The sequence below is a fragment of the Lissotriton helveticus genome, chromosome 2_2 (assembly GCF_964261635.1).
Source record: "Lissotriton helveticus chromosome 2_2, aLisHel1.1, whole genome shotgun sequence".
Taxonomy (NCBI): Eukaryota; Metazoa; Chordata; class Amphibia; order Caudata; family Salamandridae; genus Lissotriton; species Lissotriton helveticus.
Genome location: NC_136060.1, coordinates 109,921,469 through 109,938,377, shown reverse-complemented (window position 1 = coordinate 109,938,377; position 16,909 = coordinate 109,921,469). Strand labels below are relative to the sequence as shown.

The following is a 16,909-nucleotide window of genomic DNA, read 5'->3' as shown; positions in this document are numbered from 1 at the left end:
TTCAGTATTCTGCAACATCCTCTGGCTAGCCACTGCTTATGGTGGAACTGCTTTACATTCTTTGCAGAGCATGTGTATCTACAGCTACACATGCCACAAATTGTCTGTTACCTACCGGTAAGCATCTGTTTGTGGCATATAGTGCTGTAGGTTGACATGCGTCCACCCTTCTCCCTGGAAGCCTCTGGCTGTTGCAGATTTCTCTGTTCTCTTTCTCTCTTTTTCAAGGGCATTATCATCTTCTCCTCAGTGCTCCATCTTCATTCTCACCCGCTGTGCGGAAAACAATCTAACAATGGAACCGATGTCCAAGCACAATACCAATCATAGCAAAAGTCACTATACCTCGTGACTAGAAACACTTTTTCAAAGAAAAACAAAGTGCAAACATCCGGATCGAACACTAGATGGCGATCTATGCACAGCATATGACTCTACAGCTCTATATGCCAGGATCAGATGCATGCTGGGTAAGTAGCATTTTCCGTCACACATCTAAGCCCATCCCGATTGGGCAGGAGTTTGCAGAACGTGAAAATCTACAGAACTACATGCCACAAACAAATGCTTACAGGGTAAGTAACATATTCCTTAAGGGCTATGATGTGGTGGATGCCAGCATGCAACTTCATCCTAATGGGAGCAAGACTTAAGTTGTATTGATTGGCAACCAAGGTCTCCTTAATAATTCTGAACTGTACCATTATTTGATGTTTTTCTTGATAAACGCCTCTAGGTGCAGTACTAATTAGACAAGTTAATTAAAAATATATGTTCAAGCATGTGTGGCTGTAGATACACCTGCCGTGCATACTCCTGCCATCTAGTGTTGGGCTCAGGTGTGTGCAGGTTGTTTTTTATTCAAAGAATTCTTTTTGAGTCTTGAGGTCGTGTGACTCCACCTCTTGCTTGAAATGCGCATGTCATCGGCTACATTGTTAGATTGTTTTTTTCCACCATCGGGTTTGGACGTGTGCTTCCGTGCTCCAGAATGACTCAGTTGCGTTGATTGTTTTCCGTTCTTCCTTGCCCAATTTCTCTGTCAGTATTGTTTTCGATCATGCTTGCCACTTTTCTCTCGTATCTGGTCTACGCTTCCAGTTACTGTTCAGGATAGTGGGCCGGTCATCTCAGGCCCCCAGTGCGGCCTCGCTTGTTGAGCCCTCTTTTTCCTACTATTTGATCCGCTCTCTCTATCCCTTTGCCGGTGATGAAACGGATACCCTTTTAATACTGCCCTTGGTGTTGTGCGAAGTACTCCTGGGCAGATCTCCACCTGGTCTGTAATCTCTGCCTCTCAACTGAGCACCACGAGGTTTCCTGTGTTAAAGAAGACCCTTTGAGACCACCGGGCCAATCGACTGGAAATGTCACGCAGGAGCAGAGAAGATGCTCCAGACCTCGTAAGTCATCCTGAGCCTTCGGTCGCTTGCGAGGAGGCTTTCTCGCCCGAAGAAAGTTCCGTCTCTGACCTCGATGTTAAAGACTTCCTGCTGATGCAACAGGTAATTAGTACAGCTTCGCCCCCCCTCAACTACTTAGAACTTCTACTGCACAAGGGTCATTCAGATGCTCTGGACCCATAGAGGCAGGCTTCTGAGTCGCCACTGCATAATGGCCATGGTTGGCACTGACAGTCAACTTCAGACACCAGCTTTGGATCGATGCTGAAAAAATCCTATAACAGACGCCCTTGGCGCTTGCGGCTCGGCACCGACCTAACTGCTGGATATGAAACAGTCAGCTTCAAAACAATAAGTTGGCCCCACGCTAGTGCCGAAACGCTCTGCTTTGACCGGAAGACCAGCCTAAGAACCAGTCCTCCCGAAGTTGCAGGAGCAGCTTGATGCCCAGTAGAAGCAAATGTTTATCCCCCCCCCCCCCCAATGGTTTGCATACTTGCACATCCTCCAACGCCAGATCCTCCTAAGAGACAGCTCAGCTTTGAAGAAGCTCTGGAGCCGCCTCCTCATCCAAAGTAGTGAAAGTAACAGGATCAAGCCACCAGTCCTCTTCTTGACACTGGACTGCCTCCACACCCCACCATAACCTTCGCCACCTCCTTCTTTACCTGATATACTGTTTTCCTATTCCACAGGGGTCACCACATTCTGATACGGGTGGAAAAGCTGGGAAGACACTTTTGACATGCTCACACAAGGAGACGCATGAGACTCATATGATGTAGATCTGCCTGCGAATACTGATCCTGTCTTCTACCCTGTCCACCTTCCCCGCCAGATGACACCTCCTCTTACCACGAGGTTCTAGGTAGGGCTGCTACTTACCACAAAGTAAAGATGCATGAAGAGCCTATCGAGGAGGACTTCCTCTTTGAGACTCTTTCTTAGGCTCATTGCTCCATGCAGTATCTACCTGTGCTGAAGGGGATACTCAAGCCAACCCCTGAAATTTTCAAGGATCCGATAAAAGCCTGAATTATTACCCCATGGGTTGTCAAGAAATACAAAGCCTCCCTTGAGACCCTATGTATTAGAAGCCAACTCCCACCACATTCCCTAGTCGTTCATACCACTCGTAAAAGGGCGAATGCTCAGGACACCGGCAATGCTCCTCCACCAGACAGAGAGTAAAACGATAGACGCGACTGGAAAACAAAGTTGACACAGCCTTTCAACCAACTGGTGCATCACAAATTCCATTGGTCTTCTCTCTTGATAGGACCAGGCCCACTGGGACGAAATGGATGAGTTCCTGCAACATGTACCTGATGAGAATTGTAAAAGGTGACAAGAGTTGGTCACAGAAGGCAAACTAATTTCCAACACAATCATTAAGTGCATCCTAGATGCTGCTGACACCTCTGCTCGGGGTGTTCACTCTAGTCACCTCCTCCACAGGCATGCCTGGCTCTGTGTCTTCGACATTCAACAGCATCTCCTTAACCTGCCCTTCGATGGGTACATCTCTTTGGGCTTCAGGTTGATGAGATGCAGGAAAAAATAAATCAAAACAGACAAGGAAACTGACAAAGTCAACGGCTCTACAGACACTTTCCTCACGGGGTCCTTGCACCGCTCCACATATCTCAAAGGCTCCAGGATACATCCCCTGAAGCCTCCTTGTCTTTCCAGTGTCATCCCAACCAGCTTCCACAAGGGGCTACTTCAGGGGTGCCTATAGTGGAAATAGTGCCAAAGGTAGAGGCAGAAGTGCTCCCCCAGGGGAGCCAGCACAGCTAAGCATTGACTTGCCAATTATTCCCTCCGATTGCACAACGACTGTTGTGAGATGGTTGCAAGTGTTCTTCCTCCCCTTGGCAAAGTGTTTTCTAAGGCCAGTGGATTTTAGACATCATCCAACACTGTTTCTGCCTAGAGCTCTCCTCCACACCACCCACCATACAACCCGCAGGTATATCCTCTCCCAGAACACATTCTGCTTCAGGAAGAGGTCCAAGCACTCTTCCTCAAAGGGGGCCATAGACCCTGCCTGTTCCACAACACCTACAGGGTGCAGGAGTGTGTTGCCTCCACTTCCTCATTCCCAAAATGGACGGGTCCTTCAGGCCCATTTTGGACCTCAGACTCTTCAACAAGTACATCCCAATATAACTCTTCAGGATATCATACCTCTGTTACAGCAAAGCGATTTCAAGGTTGCAGTTGACCTCAAAGACGCTTACTTCCACATTCTGATTCATCCGGCGCGTCAACGCTTCCTCTGGTTTGTGGTAAGTGGTCAGCATTACCTGATAAAAGTACTGCCCTTCAGGGTCACCACCACACCCCGGGTTTTCAGGAAGTGCCTTGCAGGAGTAGCAGCGCACCTGCCTATACAGGGCATACATGTATTCCCCTGCCTGGAAGATTGGCTGATAAAGAGTGCAATACAACTTCATTGCCGTGTGGACAACCAAGCCTCTATAGACCTACTACACAAACTGGGCTTCACAATCAACGCTGTAAAGTCCCATCTCCAACCCCTTCAATTTCAGCACTATCTGGGAGCCATACTCAATGCAGGGGTCGACGAGGCATATCCCAGTTTGGCAAGACTCCAGTCTCTCGGAGTGTTGCTGCCTCTTTTTCCTCCAAATCAACAGGTCACAGTACAGACAGTCATGCGCCTACTAGGCATGATAGCCTCCTGCATTGCCATAATACCCCACACAATATTGCTCATGAGTCTGCTGTCTAGCTCATCAGTGGTCTCAAAAGGAGGGTCATTGGGAAGATCTAGTGTTGATCAGTCCCTGCACCAACAACTTGTTGAGAGGGCGGCCTTTTCTCAACCCAATTTCGCAGATTACTGTCACAGCGGATGCATCCTTCAAGACCGGACTGTCTAGGGTCAGGCAGTCACACACACCGGGATCTCCACATCAGCTATTTGGAACTGCTAGCGATCTGTTTAGTCCTTAAGGCGTTCCTTATGCACATAGTGGGCAAGTTAGTCCTCTTACAGATAGACAACATGTCAGCCATGTATTCCAGTCAGAAGTAGGGGGCACCCGCTGTCCTCAGCTTTTGCTGTTCGCCCAGCCCATCTGGTGCTGGTGTCTCCACCACAGGATCCACCTGTTGACGGAGTACCTTCCGGGAGTGGACAACGAGTTTGCCGACCTTCTAAGCGGGATACAGCAACAAGTCCACTAGTAGGTACTCCACCCTACAGTCCTCCTGTACTATTTCTAGTGACCTTTGCGCCTCAGCAGAAGATGCAAAATGACCAAACTTCACCTCCAGTTTCCCATGGGCAATGCACTATGGATGAACTGGTCAGGGATATTTGCCAATGTTTTTCTACCTCACCCCCTCATTCCACTTGTGGTTCGGAAGCTACGGCAGACCTCCCTCACCCTCATCCTGTTGGTCCCCATCTGGGCCAGACAGCCCTGGATAACCACTCTCCACAAACGTTTGGTAGTTCCGCACAAGAGGCTCCCAATAGGCTGGACCTTCTCATGTAGAACCATGGAGAAACCAGGCACCCTGACCCCAACAGTTTCAACCGTGCGATTTGGCTCCTGAGGTCTTAGAATTTGGATATCTCAATCTACCTCCAGAATGCATGAATATTCTTAAGGAAGCGCACAGGCCAACTACTCATGTCTGTTACGCTGCCAAATAGAAAAGATTTGTCTGCTACTTCCTCTCAAACCACATTGACCCCCCTGGCAGCCACAGTTCAGAACATTAATTGTTACCTCCTACACCTCCAAACTATTGGTCTAGCCTTTCCCTCCATTCTGCTATGCCTGGCCTGGCGGTGTAGCCGTATGCCTCCAACATAAGCAACATGCCTCCCTATTCAGGATTCAAATCCTGAAAGCTTTTATGGAGGGGCTCACAAGCGGCATTCCTCCCCGGGTTCCATCAGGCCCTGGTGTGGAATCTTAATATTATCCTCACAAGACTTATGGGACCCCGTATAGCCCCTCCAGATGTCCCTTAGAGTTTCCTTTTAGAAAGTAGCTTTTCTGTTAGCTATCACATCACTAAAGTGTGTCAGTGAGCTCCAGTGTTTAACCTTGGAAGAACCTTTCGGGTTCATATAGATGGGATGTTCCTTTGTACCAACCAAATATCATCCTAAGGTGGTCTCTTCTTCACACCTTAACCAGTCTATAGAACTTCCAGTCTTCTTTCCACAACCCCTCAGTTGCAGAAAGGTCTCTTCATACTTTAGATGTCAAACGAGCCTTAATGTACTACATAGATAGAACAAAACCATAATTTATTTAAAACAGCAGCTGTTTGTTGCTTTCTCTTAATCACATAAAGGAAAGGCCTTATCAAAGTCAAACATAGCCAGATAGTTAAATGCACCCAAACCTGTTTCGCAAAAGCTAAAAGAGTTTTGCCTGTTCCTCCTAAACTCATTCCACCAGAAGGAAAGAGACCTCTGTGACCTTCCATGGGAACATCCCAATAACTGACATTTGTAAAGCAGCTACCTGGTCTACACCACACACTTTCACAAAGCACTACTGTGTAGACATATTAGCCCGCCACTAAACTAATATTGGTCATGCTGTACTTTGTTCCATTTTTCAGTCTTCTGCAGCATCCACAGGCTAGCCACCGCTTAGGGGAGGACTGCTTTACAGTCTATGCACAGCATGTATATATACAGTCAAACATACCTTGAACAGAAAATATTACTTACCCTTTAAGCATCTGTTCGAGGCATGTAGTTCTGCAGATTCACATGTGTCCACCCTCTTTCCCGGACACATCTAGCTGTTTGCAGTTACCATTACTTTCTACTTCCCTTACTCGGTCTTTTTACCAGCTTTTTAGGTCTCGGCCTGTAATCGCATCCGAAGGATGCGTCAGGCTGGAGACTTATAGCTAGCTGACACCGGGGAATGAGGGATACAAAACTGTCACGCGCTTCTGGCCGGCTGGATTCAGCTGCTTGCACGCGCACCAACATTCACGCATGCGCGAAGGCACATCGACTCGCTCACACACACACCCCCTATCCCACAGTCACACACACGCACTCCAAGACACATACACACACACGCACGCACACACGCGCACACACACATACACAGGCCGCCCGTACATGCTTTCCCGCCCCTCCGCCTCCCGCCCTCCCGGCCGCCCGCCCGCCCTCCCGCCCTCCCGCCCTCCCGCCCGCAGCAGCAGCTCAGCAACGCACTCACCGGCTCTCCTCAGCTGCAGGGCCCGGCAGCAGGACTCGTCTTCCCTCGTTAGGCACCGGGGCGCAGGGTAGGCTCCTGCCTGCTCCGGTGGTCCCAACACGGCTCCAATCGCGGCTCTTCCGTGGGAGGCGGGGTAGGCTCCCGCCCTCCTACTTCCTGTTTCCGGGTGTCGCGCCGGCCTGCCTGACTTCCTGGTCGCAGGCCGGCAGAGTAACGAGGATACGAAGGCGGTATTTATTTATTTATGTCAACACGGCTCCAATCGCGGCTCTAAAATATTTTGCACTCTTTGCACAATATATTTGTGATGTTTACACTTACCTATTTGAAATTAAAATGTCCAAATGGACATTTAGTCAATTACCATTAAAAAGTTTAACTTTTTTTGCTAAGATATTTTTGTAATCTTTTATGCAAACAAATTTAAATACTGCATAAATAATTTTAACAACAAATACTTTATATGTAGCTTTTTATGTACATAAGAAAACTATAGCATAAAGCAAAAACAAATTGCCATTTACAAGAATAATAGCTCAAACTTAAATAATGCCGAGACCTATTGCATTGCAAATGCTTGTTTACTCCTGTGTTGCTCTGCTTTAGTCATCCTCACCCGTTGTGCGAAAAAACAATGTAACAATGTTGCTGATGACCATGCACATTTCGCACTACCTCATGACTCTAGAAGAATTCTACGAAGAAAAACAACTTGCACATATCCAAGCCCAACACTAGATGGCAAGAGTATGCACAGCATGTAAATCTACAACACTACATGCCATTAACAGAGGCTTACAGGGTAAGTAACGTTTTCTTTTTCCATCTCTCTCGCAAATAATGCACTTAATCCCTAGCTAGTAGAGAGATGTAGTTGTACCTCAAGGTAAACACAGATTGCACCAACCCCATCTTCCTAAGAGCACTAAAATAACTGATAAATAGGCTTAATATTGCACATAATGTTAGGGTTATTGTAATTGTGCGTTTGAAAAGCATTGATCAGGTATCAGATCTCAGCAGGAATCTGAAAGGTTATTTGGTTGCAATTCAATTTCTTGCACAAATGCATCTTTCATACTGCCTCTGCTTACATTGAACATAAAATGGTGATCCTGTGTAGTGAAAGAACCTTTGATCATCAGGAAAACATTTACTGTTTCCCATCTGCATTTGCATTACTCTGTCTAATTTTACATCAAGGAGTTTCTTTCACTTTGGAACACCATTCCTAACAATCTTGGAAACCATCCCTGTGTTAGAAAATGTGGAATGTCTGTGAAAGGTTATTATTGCTTCTGTATACCAAATAGTTGTTTAGTGCATGCAAGATGCATCAAAGAACCTAGAGAAGTCTTATGTAAAGTGTGCTAATGAAATCCCATCTTCAGTAGTATTAAAAGCTACATGTCACTAATTTCTCCACCCAGCTTTTGAGGCTAAATTCTACAGCTGTTATTTCAGCAGCATGCTTTCCATGACTTCTCCACATTCGTTCTGTCATCACTGTAATGTTAGTAAGCTAGTTCTTTATTACAGCAGTGTAGGAGCTTGGTTGACCTGGCAAAACAGAGTAGAGTGCCAGGTCATGTATGGTCCTGTTATGTGAATCTCTGACAAGAGTTGGTTGGATGAATGGCCTTCTGAGTATGAAGATTGTCTTTTTTGATCAGGGGTAGAGCTAGAGTAAGTTGTGTGAAACGCGACTACCTAGGGGATTCAAGGCTGTCAGGCGAGTCACGTTTGTGGTTCAAGGTGGTTGTTTAGGGAGACTGACTGTTGTGGTTGAGGCTACTCCTTGTATGGACATTTCTGTACTGTATTTTGGCTCTGTTACCATTGCTTTTGCCAAGGCTTGGCTTGCTGTGGTCTCGGTTTGCAGTGGGTGTGGTTATACAAGGGTTTAGTGTTCTAGACCTGACTTTACACAGTCAATGAGGTTACTGGCATGAGTAGAGTGTTGTAGGAATCACTAGAGGTATGATTTGTACTTGGTTCTCACCAGAACTCCTTACTATCCCACATGCTGGGGCCCTGAGCCACTGACTGGGTACTGAACTGATAATTACTTTAATGCTTGTTGTTGATAGCAGTGGGGAGACTGTGGTGCAAAAGGAGTTGAAGCATTCAGCAGGGAGCTATCAGAGAAAGAAGGGGGATACTATGGTAGACCAAAGTAAGACTTGGAGGAGATGGGCTGTGTCCAGCCGCATAGCATAGTGGCAGGTATTATACTTCATACACCATTAGCCAACTTTTGGGGGCATTTCTGTACTTTCTAAAGGCTCTGATACCATTATTGTTGGCAAGACTTGGCTCTCTATGTGTAGGTTTCTGTAGATAAAAGTGGGGCTTATTCAATGTGGCTGTGCTTGCTGTTGCTTAGAACAACTATAGTTGAGCTGTGTAACTTGTCCGCCAACTGCTCCCTCCTTTTTTACATGCTGGTCGTGCATAGGCCCGGAGCCATGTGTACTATTGATAGCAGTGGAGAGAGGATAGGAAAATAGGAGCAAGGGCATTTGGCAAAGCAATTAAGTGGAGGATCAATGTACGACTAGGGGGAGACTGGGCTGTGTCCGATATCATAGTCTGTAGACAGTGGGAGTATTCTGTTCACCCCACCATCCAGCCAACTCCTTGATGATACTCCATCAGCTTTAGAGGGTTCAGAATTTGAGTGGACCCACCTGGATACTAATCTGTGATCACCAGGTTATATAAAGATAGTTGCAACACATGCCTTGGTCCTTAGAGTTGGCCCTATGTCTTACATTTACTATTAAATCCACAGCACTTAAAAAATTAAAATAAAGAGGGGAAGCTAGGTTACATAAATTGTACAAGTGAATTTTTACACCAACGTTTGCAGTGAATGGCCGACATTTGTTATCACTAGCCAGTGCAAAAATTGTATTTTGAACTGGATTCTTGGTTGACAATAGTGCCATATGCAAGCAAGGAAATGAGCTTTTTGTGTCAGTGTTAGGTCTACGAGAGACATAATTAGACTGTAGTGGGCCCTTCGTATCTTTGAGCTCCAGTACTACTGCACCTGCTGCACTAAGGTTAGCAATACTCTATCATTCCATATGTCACTGCAGTATTTCACCAATAACAGTGTGATAAGTGTCATTCAGCCCAGGAAGAACACATGAGAAGAACATAAAGGTCTGTCCCCAGTAAAGGGGAATACCGGTTGAGTTCTGAAAGGGCAACCACTACAGCGGTCTCTAATACGAGATGGCTAGAAATCCAGACTTGAATTTTCTAGAGATCTTTGGGATGCTCCGAAATGCAAGCAGAAAATTCTCAGATAAATTCTCCTTTACAGTGAGTCACTGAACTATGGCAGCATGGCTCAATGATTAACTCATTTTGCCGACCTTCTAAGCGGGATGCAGCAACAAGTCCACTAATGGGTACTCCACCCTTCAGTCCTCCTGCACTACTTCCAGTGATGGGGGTTTCCGGAAGTGGACCTCTGCGCCTCAGCAGAAGACGTGAAATGCCCAAACTTTGCCTCTAGATTCCCATAGGCAATGCACTATGGATGAACTGGTCAGGGATATTTGCCTATGCTTTTCCACCTCTCCCCCCTCATTACACTTGTGGTTCGGAAGCTACAGCAGACCTCCCTCACCCTCCTCTTAGTGGCCCCCGTCTGGGCCAGACAGCCCTGGATAACCACTCTGCACAAACGTTTGGTAGTTCCGCACAAGAGGCTCCCCAATAGGCTGGACCTTCTCATGTAGAACCATGGATATACCAGGCACCCTGACCCAAACAGTTTCAATTGTGCGATTTGGCTCCTGATGTCTTAAAATTTGGTTATCTCAATCTACCTCCAGAATGCATGAATATTCTTAATGAAGTGTGCATGCTGCTACTGCCTCTCAAACCACATTTACCTCCCTGGCAGCCACAGTTCAGTGGTCTTTCCACACTCTTTAAATAATGTTGTAGACCTCAGGATTTCTTGTTGTTATTAGCGACAGTTCAGAACCTCCTACACCTCCAAACGATTAGTTTTGCCTTCCCCTCCATTCGGCTTCACCTGGTGGTCGGGCTGTATGCCTCCAAAATAAGCAACATGCCTCCCTCTATAGGATTCAAATCCTGAAAGCTTTTATAGAGGGGCTCAACAGCGTCATTCCTCCCCGGGTGCCTCAGGCGCTGGTGTGGAATCTTAATATTATCCTCACAAGACTTAAGGGACCCCGTATAGCCCTTCCAGTCATGTCCCTTACAGTTTCTTTTTTGAAATTAGCTTTTCTGGTAGCTATCACGTCAATAAAGCATGCCAGTGAGCTCCAGTGTTTAACCTTGGAAGATTCAGGTTCATAGAGATGGGGTGTTCCTTTGGACCACCCAAATATCTTCCTAAGGTGGTCTCTTCTTTACACCTTAACCAGTCTATAGAACTTCCAGTCTTCTTTCCACAACCCCCCAGTTGCAGAAAGGTCTCTTCATACCTTACACGACAAACCATTACGATCTGCAGATTACAGGTTTGAAGGCTGAATTATCCTTCCACCCTTTTGAGTTCAGTGGAGCAGGCACCAATATGGTGCTTAGAAACAGCAGAGGACCTGAATGAAGCATTGTTTACAAACTAGTTATTGTTCCATGAATTCCTGCGGCCATTCACCTATCTCTGCAGTCTCTCAGGCAGGCATACATTCGCACTCCTACAGTTAATTAATGCACCCAGGCATAATGCGTCCGTAGAAGTTACCCAGTCACTTACCCATTCCTTGATTTATCCACCCTTTGACTCATCACGTTTACTAGATCACCAATCCGCACCACCAGTTATACAAAATCGCCAAACTGCGAATTTGCACTTTTACTAGAAAGAAAACAAAACTGCTTTTGCAATGTTTGCTTTATGGTTGCCTACAGGAGCGCGTTTCTAAATGCACGACAATATTACTTCATGTAGATTAAAAGAATGAATAAGATAAATCTATAATTGCACCTGAAGAGATACTTGTGTGAGATACAGTTGTAGGGTTAGGGGAAGCAGGCATAGGACGAAGCCATGAAGCCTATTGCATTGAAAATCACCAAGTCTATAAAACTATGCTAATTAGTCGTATGCTAGAGTGAATGCATTATTTTTTTTATTATGAAGTGATAGTTTCTGTTATCCATATGTTAGCCAGAGTATGTTATGGTTGTGAAAAAAAAAGTTTCGTTTAAATTGACTTTAATGTTAAATCCATTGATCTTTATAATTTAAAAGAAAAGTGTTTGAATAATTGTTCTGTTTAACTTTAAATTTCGTTGTATCAGTAGTAGATTTGGAAAAGCTTGTAGCTCATTTACTTTACAAGCAAACACAAATGTAACATTTGTTTTTTAACAGGTGGTGTGGCACTCCATGCAAGACGAGTTTATTCGCCAGTACAAGCACTTTGAAGGTTTAATTAATCGGTGTTATAAAGGATCTGGAATTACTATGGAATTTACAATAGAAGACATTCTTGACTACTTCTCCAGCATTGCACAGTCTCATTAGCAACCGAGAATTTATATGAAAGAGTAGTACTATAAAGACTTTCAAACTTTGATATGCTGTTTGAATGTAATTGTGTGCCAAGTGAGCTGTTGTGAATATCAAAATACAATTATGTCTATACAATTGGCAATTGTGGTAGCAACTGCTGGTCAAAGATCGAGCCCAAACTTCATAAGAAGTGCCCTACATCATAGTTTGTATTAAATCAATAGGGATCTATTATTCTATAAACATTATTGAAATGTAATTCATATAATTCACTGTATATAGAGCCTACTGTGTCTGAGATACTCCTTACTCGCCTTTCTGTGATAAGTGTACATGTTTTTGTTTGTTGGGTGAGTACTAAACACCATGCATTACTTTACTTATCATGTCAACTACAGTTTGCACTACAATATTATGGATATTTTCGGTGCATGTATCTTGCTAAAGCATTAAGTTCTTACTAAATTAAATAAAAAAAGTATTGTTTTTTTAACATTCTGGCATCTACAGTGATGTTTAAATGTAATAGACACTCTAGGATCAATACCCTGTGTTCAGTCACTCAGGAAAGGTGATTGACTGACGAACACCATAATTTATTAAGTTATTTCTTTTATTATCAATACAAATAATGCTCTAATTTCCCAAATATATAATCTCAAGTATCCTACTAAGCACTTACAGAGACGGGCTGCAGTACTATTCTACTTTTGAAGTTTGTCACATATGCCATTCTTCCTGTAGTGAGCATGTCTCTAAATGGATGAAAATAATTGTTATATTTCTGTCTGTGTACTTATAATTGGGAGGAATGAGGTATTCTCCCATGGACAGAGATCAGGATCTTGCACCCTTGATCTAATATTAGCTTGGGTGCTCTCTCATGAGCTGTGTACAGTCCAACGATCTGGTAGTGGTCCTCTTCATGATCAAGTGTTTCTAGAAGTTTTATGTCTATGCAGGTTGGTTATACTAGTCACACTGACATTCAGTATAAGTGTCTTTGAATGTTAATCAGACTAACAGGTTTACAGAAAATGTCCATTTACAAAATAACATTGCACTATTGCCTGAGGAAAAGAAAAAAATAAAGCAGTTGCATACCTGCAGATCAGCGAGCACAAATCTGACACTATAATGATTGCTGGAGTATCTTTCAAAGTGGTTGAGGGTGGTGAAGCTTTCCATTGAGTAGTTGTGGATTACCTTTCTTGGATTGAAAACAGAACATTTGAGTCTTTTCATCACCTAATACTTCAGCCAATATACAGATGCACTTGAGAAAACCATTTGGACTTAAAACATTTCACAATGTTGCCTTCCAGCTAAAGGATGTTTCCTCTTATGTAATTACAAAATTTGTAAGACTGCTTGTGTAAGAAATTAGGTTATTGGTTGAGGGGGGTGAACGCCACACTCAGGCACCAAGAGCAATCCTTGTCAAGATGAACCATAAAAGTCACTAAATTAACCTGTGCTTTTCCTTTTTGTAGTTTGGCACAAAAGCAGTGAGGCTTAACTTAGAGACAGTGTAAAGTATTTATGCAGAACACAACCACTAATAAAGTGGAAACACAGCAATAGAAAAATCCCTGACCAATTTAGAAAAATTGAAAACTGTAATAAATAAAATGACACCTAATCAAATTAAATCCAATCAGTAGAATCGGAGTTATGGATATTTAAAGTGTTTAGTCAGATCTAGCACGTAAAAGAGCAAAGCATCATCCTTGGGTATCTGATCATGTGAAACCGGGTCAAAGTCAAACTTTAAGACTTACCGCGTTGAAGCGTGAGTCAGACACAAGGAGTGGATTGGGCCCAGTTTTGACTTTCCTTCAGACAAAAAAAAATTCTGAAGAAAAATCTTGGAGAAGGTAGAGTTCAAGTGGGTAGGAAGCAGGTGGAGTCCGAAGAGGAGTCGTCGACACCGGAAAGCCTCTGGACAAAGTCTTGGTGGAGCCATTGACGGTGGCAGGAAAAAGCTCTAAGTAGGAAAAATTGGATTTCCGAGTTGAGGTCATCGATGTCGAGCTGGTCATTGTCGAGGTACAGCTGAACTGGATTTGCTGCACCAGAGAAGAAGGTAGCGGTAGCTACCACAATGTAAGGCTGACCGGTGATGCACCTGGGCGGATCGGTCAGCAGGTAGGTCTCTGTCAGTTCTCCAGGAAGTTTTTGTAAAAAAAAAAAAATCTATGTTTTTGGAGAAGTCCCACCAACACCACTATCAAGGGTTCAGGACTTGTGGCACACCTCTTCTGGGGTTAGGGCTCACTGCAGTAGAGGCTAGCATGTGGGTTCAAGGCCTCAGGAGATTGGTATTTACCCGTAGCTCTCACAGGAGGCCAACCAACTAGCCCTTGGAATCACTTCTGGTGGTGCTGAGTTCCAGGAGATGGTCGTCTTTGCTTTCAAAAAGCAAGCAGTCCTCTGGTAGCTTCAAGCTATCAGCGGCAGGGTGAGTCCGTTTGTTGACTGTTTCCCAGTCCTCAGGTAGCAGCAGGGCAGCAGGGCAGCCTTTCAGAGTCTTCTACAGGTTCAGCAGTGTACTGAAGTGTTGTTCTGAGGGTCCAGTATTTAAACCTGGTAACAGCATTTGTGTGTGGGGAGAACACTGTCCTACCCTCTACATCTGGTTTTGAAAGGTTCTTTCGTTCCCCTGTCAAGGCTCCAAGAAGTCTGGAGTGGCAGCAAAAGACTAGTATCTGGGTCCTTTGTGTGTGTGTTACAAGCAAGTCCTTTGAAGTGTAAGTGAGGCAAGGAACAGCTCCACCCCACCTATCCTGGCAGGATAACCCATCCTGCTCACACATAGTTCTCTTTTGTCTTACTGTCTGGGAAGAATACACAAAGTCCAACAGCAGAGCTATTGACAGTCATGTGACCCAGGACACTGGCAGAGGTACAAAATGGTTCGCACAGAAAAATGGCAACTTTCGAAAAGTGACATTTTCAGAATTGTGATTTAAAAACGTACTTGCCATTAAAGAGGATGTTAAATTACAATTCCTTTGACTCTAAATATGATATCTCTACCTACTCCCAATCCAAAGTTACCAATTGTCAACTGTAACAAGGTAACCCAGTGTTAGTCAATAGGAGAGATAGGCCTTACAGTGGTGAAAAACGACTTCAGGAGTTTTTCACTACCAGGACATGTACAACCTAAATACTCATGTCCTACATTTTAAACACAAGGCACACTGACCTGTGAGCCTTTAGGGCATACCTTAGGGGTGATATATATTTATTAAAAAGAAAAGTTTATTTGGTATGCATTAAAAAGAAAGGTTTCTTTTGCAAAGTTGAAATGGCAGTTTAGAACTACACTACAGGCTGCTATGGAAGGCCTGAGAAATGTTTCAAATGCTACTTTAGTGTGTGTTGCAATGTGTGCTGCTGGTCCACTGGCAGCATTTAACTTTCATGCTTTGGATACATGTAGTACCATATACTAGAGCCCTAATGCTGACAAAAACGAATTCAGAAGAACAGGAGGTGTGAAGGCAAAACATTTAGGGGAATACCGTGACAAGGATGCTAAGTCTACCAGATTGCTTTAGGAGTCTGTTGCCCCTAAGGTGAGTAAAATGTTCTGGAATTAATATTGCGTGGTAGAAGAGAACACAGAGGAACTATTCCTGATTGTGTGCTTAAAGGGAGAAGACTAGGTTTCAGGAAATTGAAATCTGAGGGTTTGTGGGAACCATACAAAGGATAGATATGTATTTATATGGAAGGATTCCTCCTTGATAGAGGATATCTCATCTTCCATTATCAATAATGGGAGCTATGGCCTTTACTTGGTCAGCAAGGGCGTTCACCATGGTTCTAGGCTTTGAAACAAAATATTGTATCCCCACCAGGATGCTTGGCTGCTGCAGATTAACTAAGGTAGAAAGTCATGTTCTCTTTGCAATGTAGTGGATAATGTGTTCACCCTTGTCCTCTTCTTCAAACTATATGTTTTAAACTAGTTTGTTTTGAGTGAACACAACACATTTCTTTTTTAGTTTTTGTCACATTGTCCCTGCACCTGAATAGACTTTGTGGGTCCTTCTGTGGTGGCTGTACCTAAAGCGTACAGTCTCACTGTCCTATTTAATAAAGACTTCACTTTAATCCATCAAGTGAAAGCTGACATCAAAAGCACATTCCATCAACTTCTTCATGATATTTCTCTCGTCTCGTTCCTCCAAAAATTGCCCTGTTTTAGTTGCAGTGATCTTGTCTCTGGACTGTTGGAGCAGTTTGTACACATGACTCAATGTGTAGAGTTTTCTAACTTCTGATTTTCTATTTGCATCAACACTTACTAGCACACTTCTCATTAGACCCACCCTTGGGTGACTCAAGTGGTTCATGGTGAAAGTGGGAGAAAAAAAGTCAAAACCTTGTGCTTTTTCACAAATCTGTATGAAACTGTGCTTCACACAGCCCAAACAAAGTAGTTGTGCTATACATTCCAATAAGGCTTTCCCAGGCTTAAACAATGTAATGATATATCCTTACATATTAAGGCTCTGTTCTCTGAATTGTTCTCTCCCTTCCTTTGAGATTCATGGAGGATTTCTAATGATCTGGTAATATCAGAAGATCCATCTCCTACACTCTACATATGGACTGGTTGCAACACTTGAGAGGAATTGATAGAAAGAGGAGTTTCCGAATATGTGAAGTACTACTCCATATTTCCCCTGCACGAGCTTTTGCAAGCCTTTTGTGAATTGGCAATATTCATATGCAGTTAGTACACA

General features: G+C 44.0%; 1 protein-coding gene across 7 annotated transcripts in view; it reads left to right on the top strand.

Annotated features, from left to right (window-relative positions):
* Positions 1-12,644, top strand: part of EXOC1 (exocyst complex component 1) — a 409,496-nt gene extending 396,852 nt beyond the window's left edge. For 4 of the 7 annotated variants that reach the window (XM_078678171.1, XM_078678169.1, XM_078678170.1 and 1 more), the window contains one exon: positions 12,009-12,644. In XM_078678171.1, coding sequence (XP_078534297.1) covers positions 12,009-12,161 — 153 coding nt within the window. In that variant the 3' untranslated portion in view covers positions 12,162-12,644. The remainder of the gene's footprint in view (positions 1-12,008) is intronic. The other 3 variants (XM_078678166.1, XM_078678165.1, XM_078678172.1) reach the window with 1 other exon arrangement.
* The last annotated feature ends 4,265 nt before the right edge of the window (positions 12,645-16,909 follow it).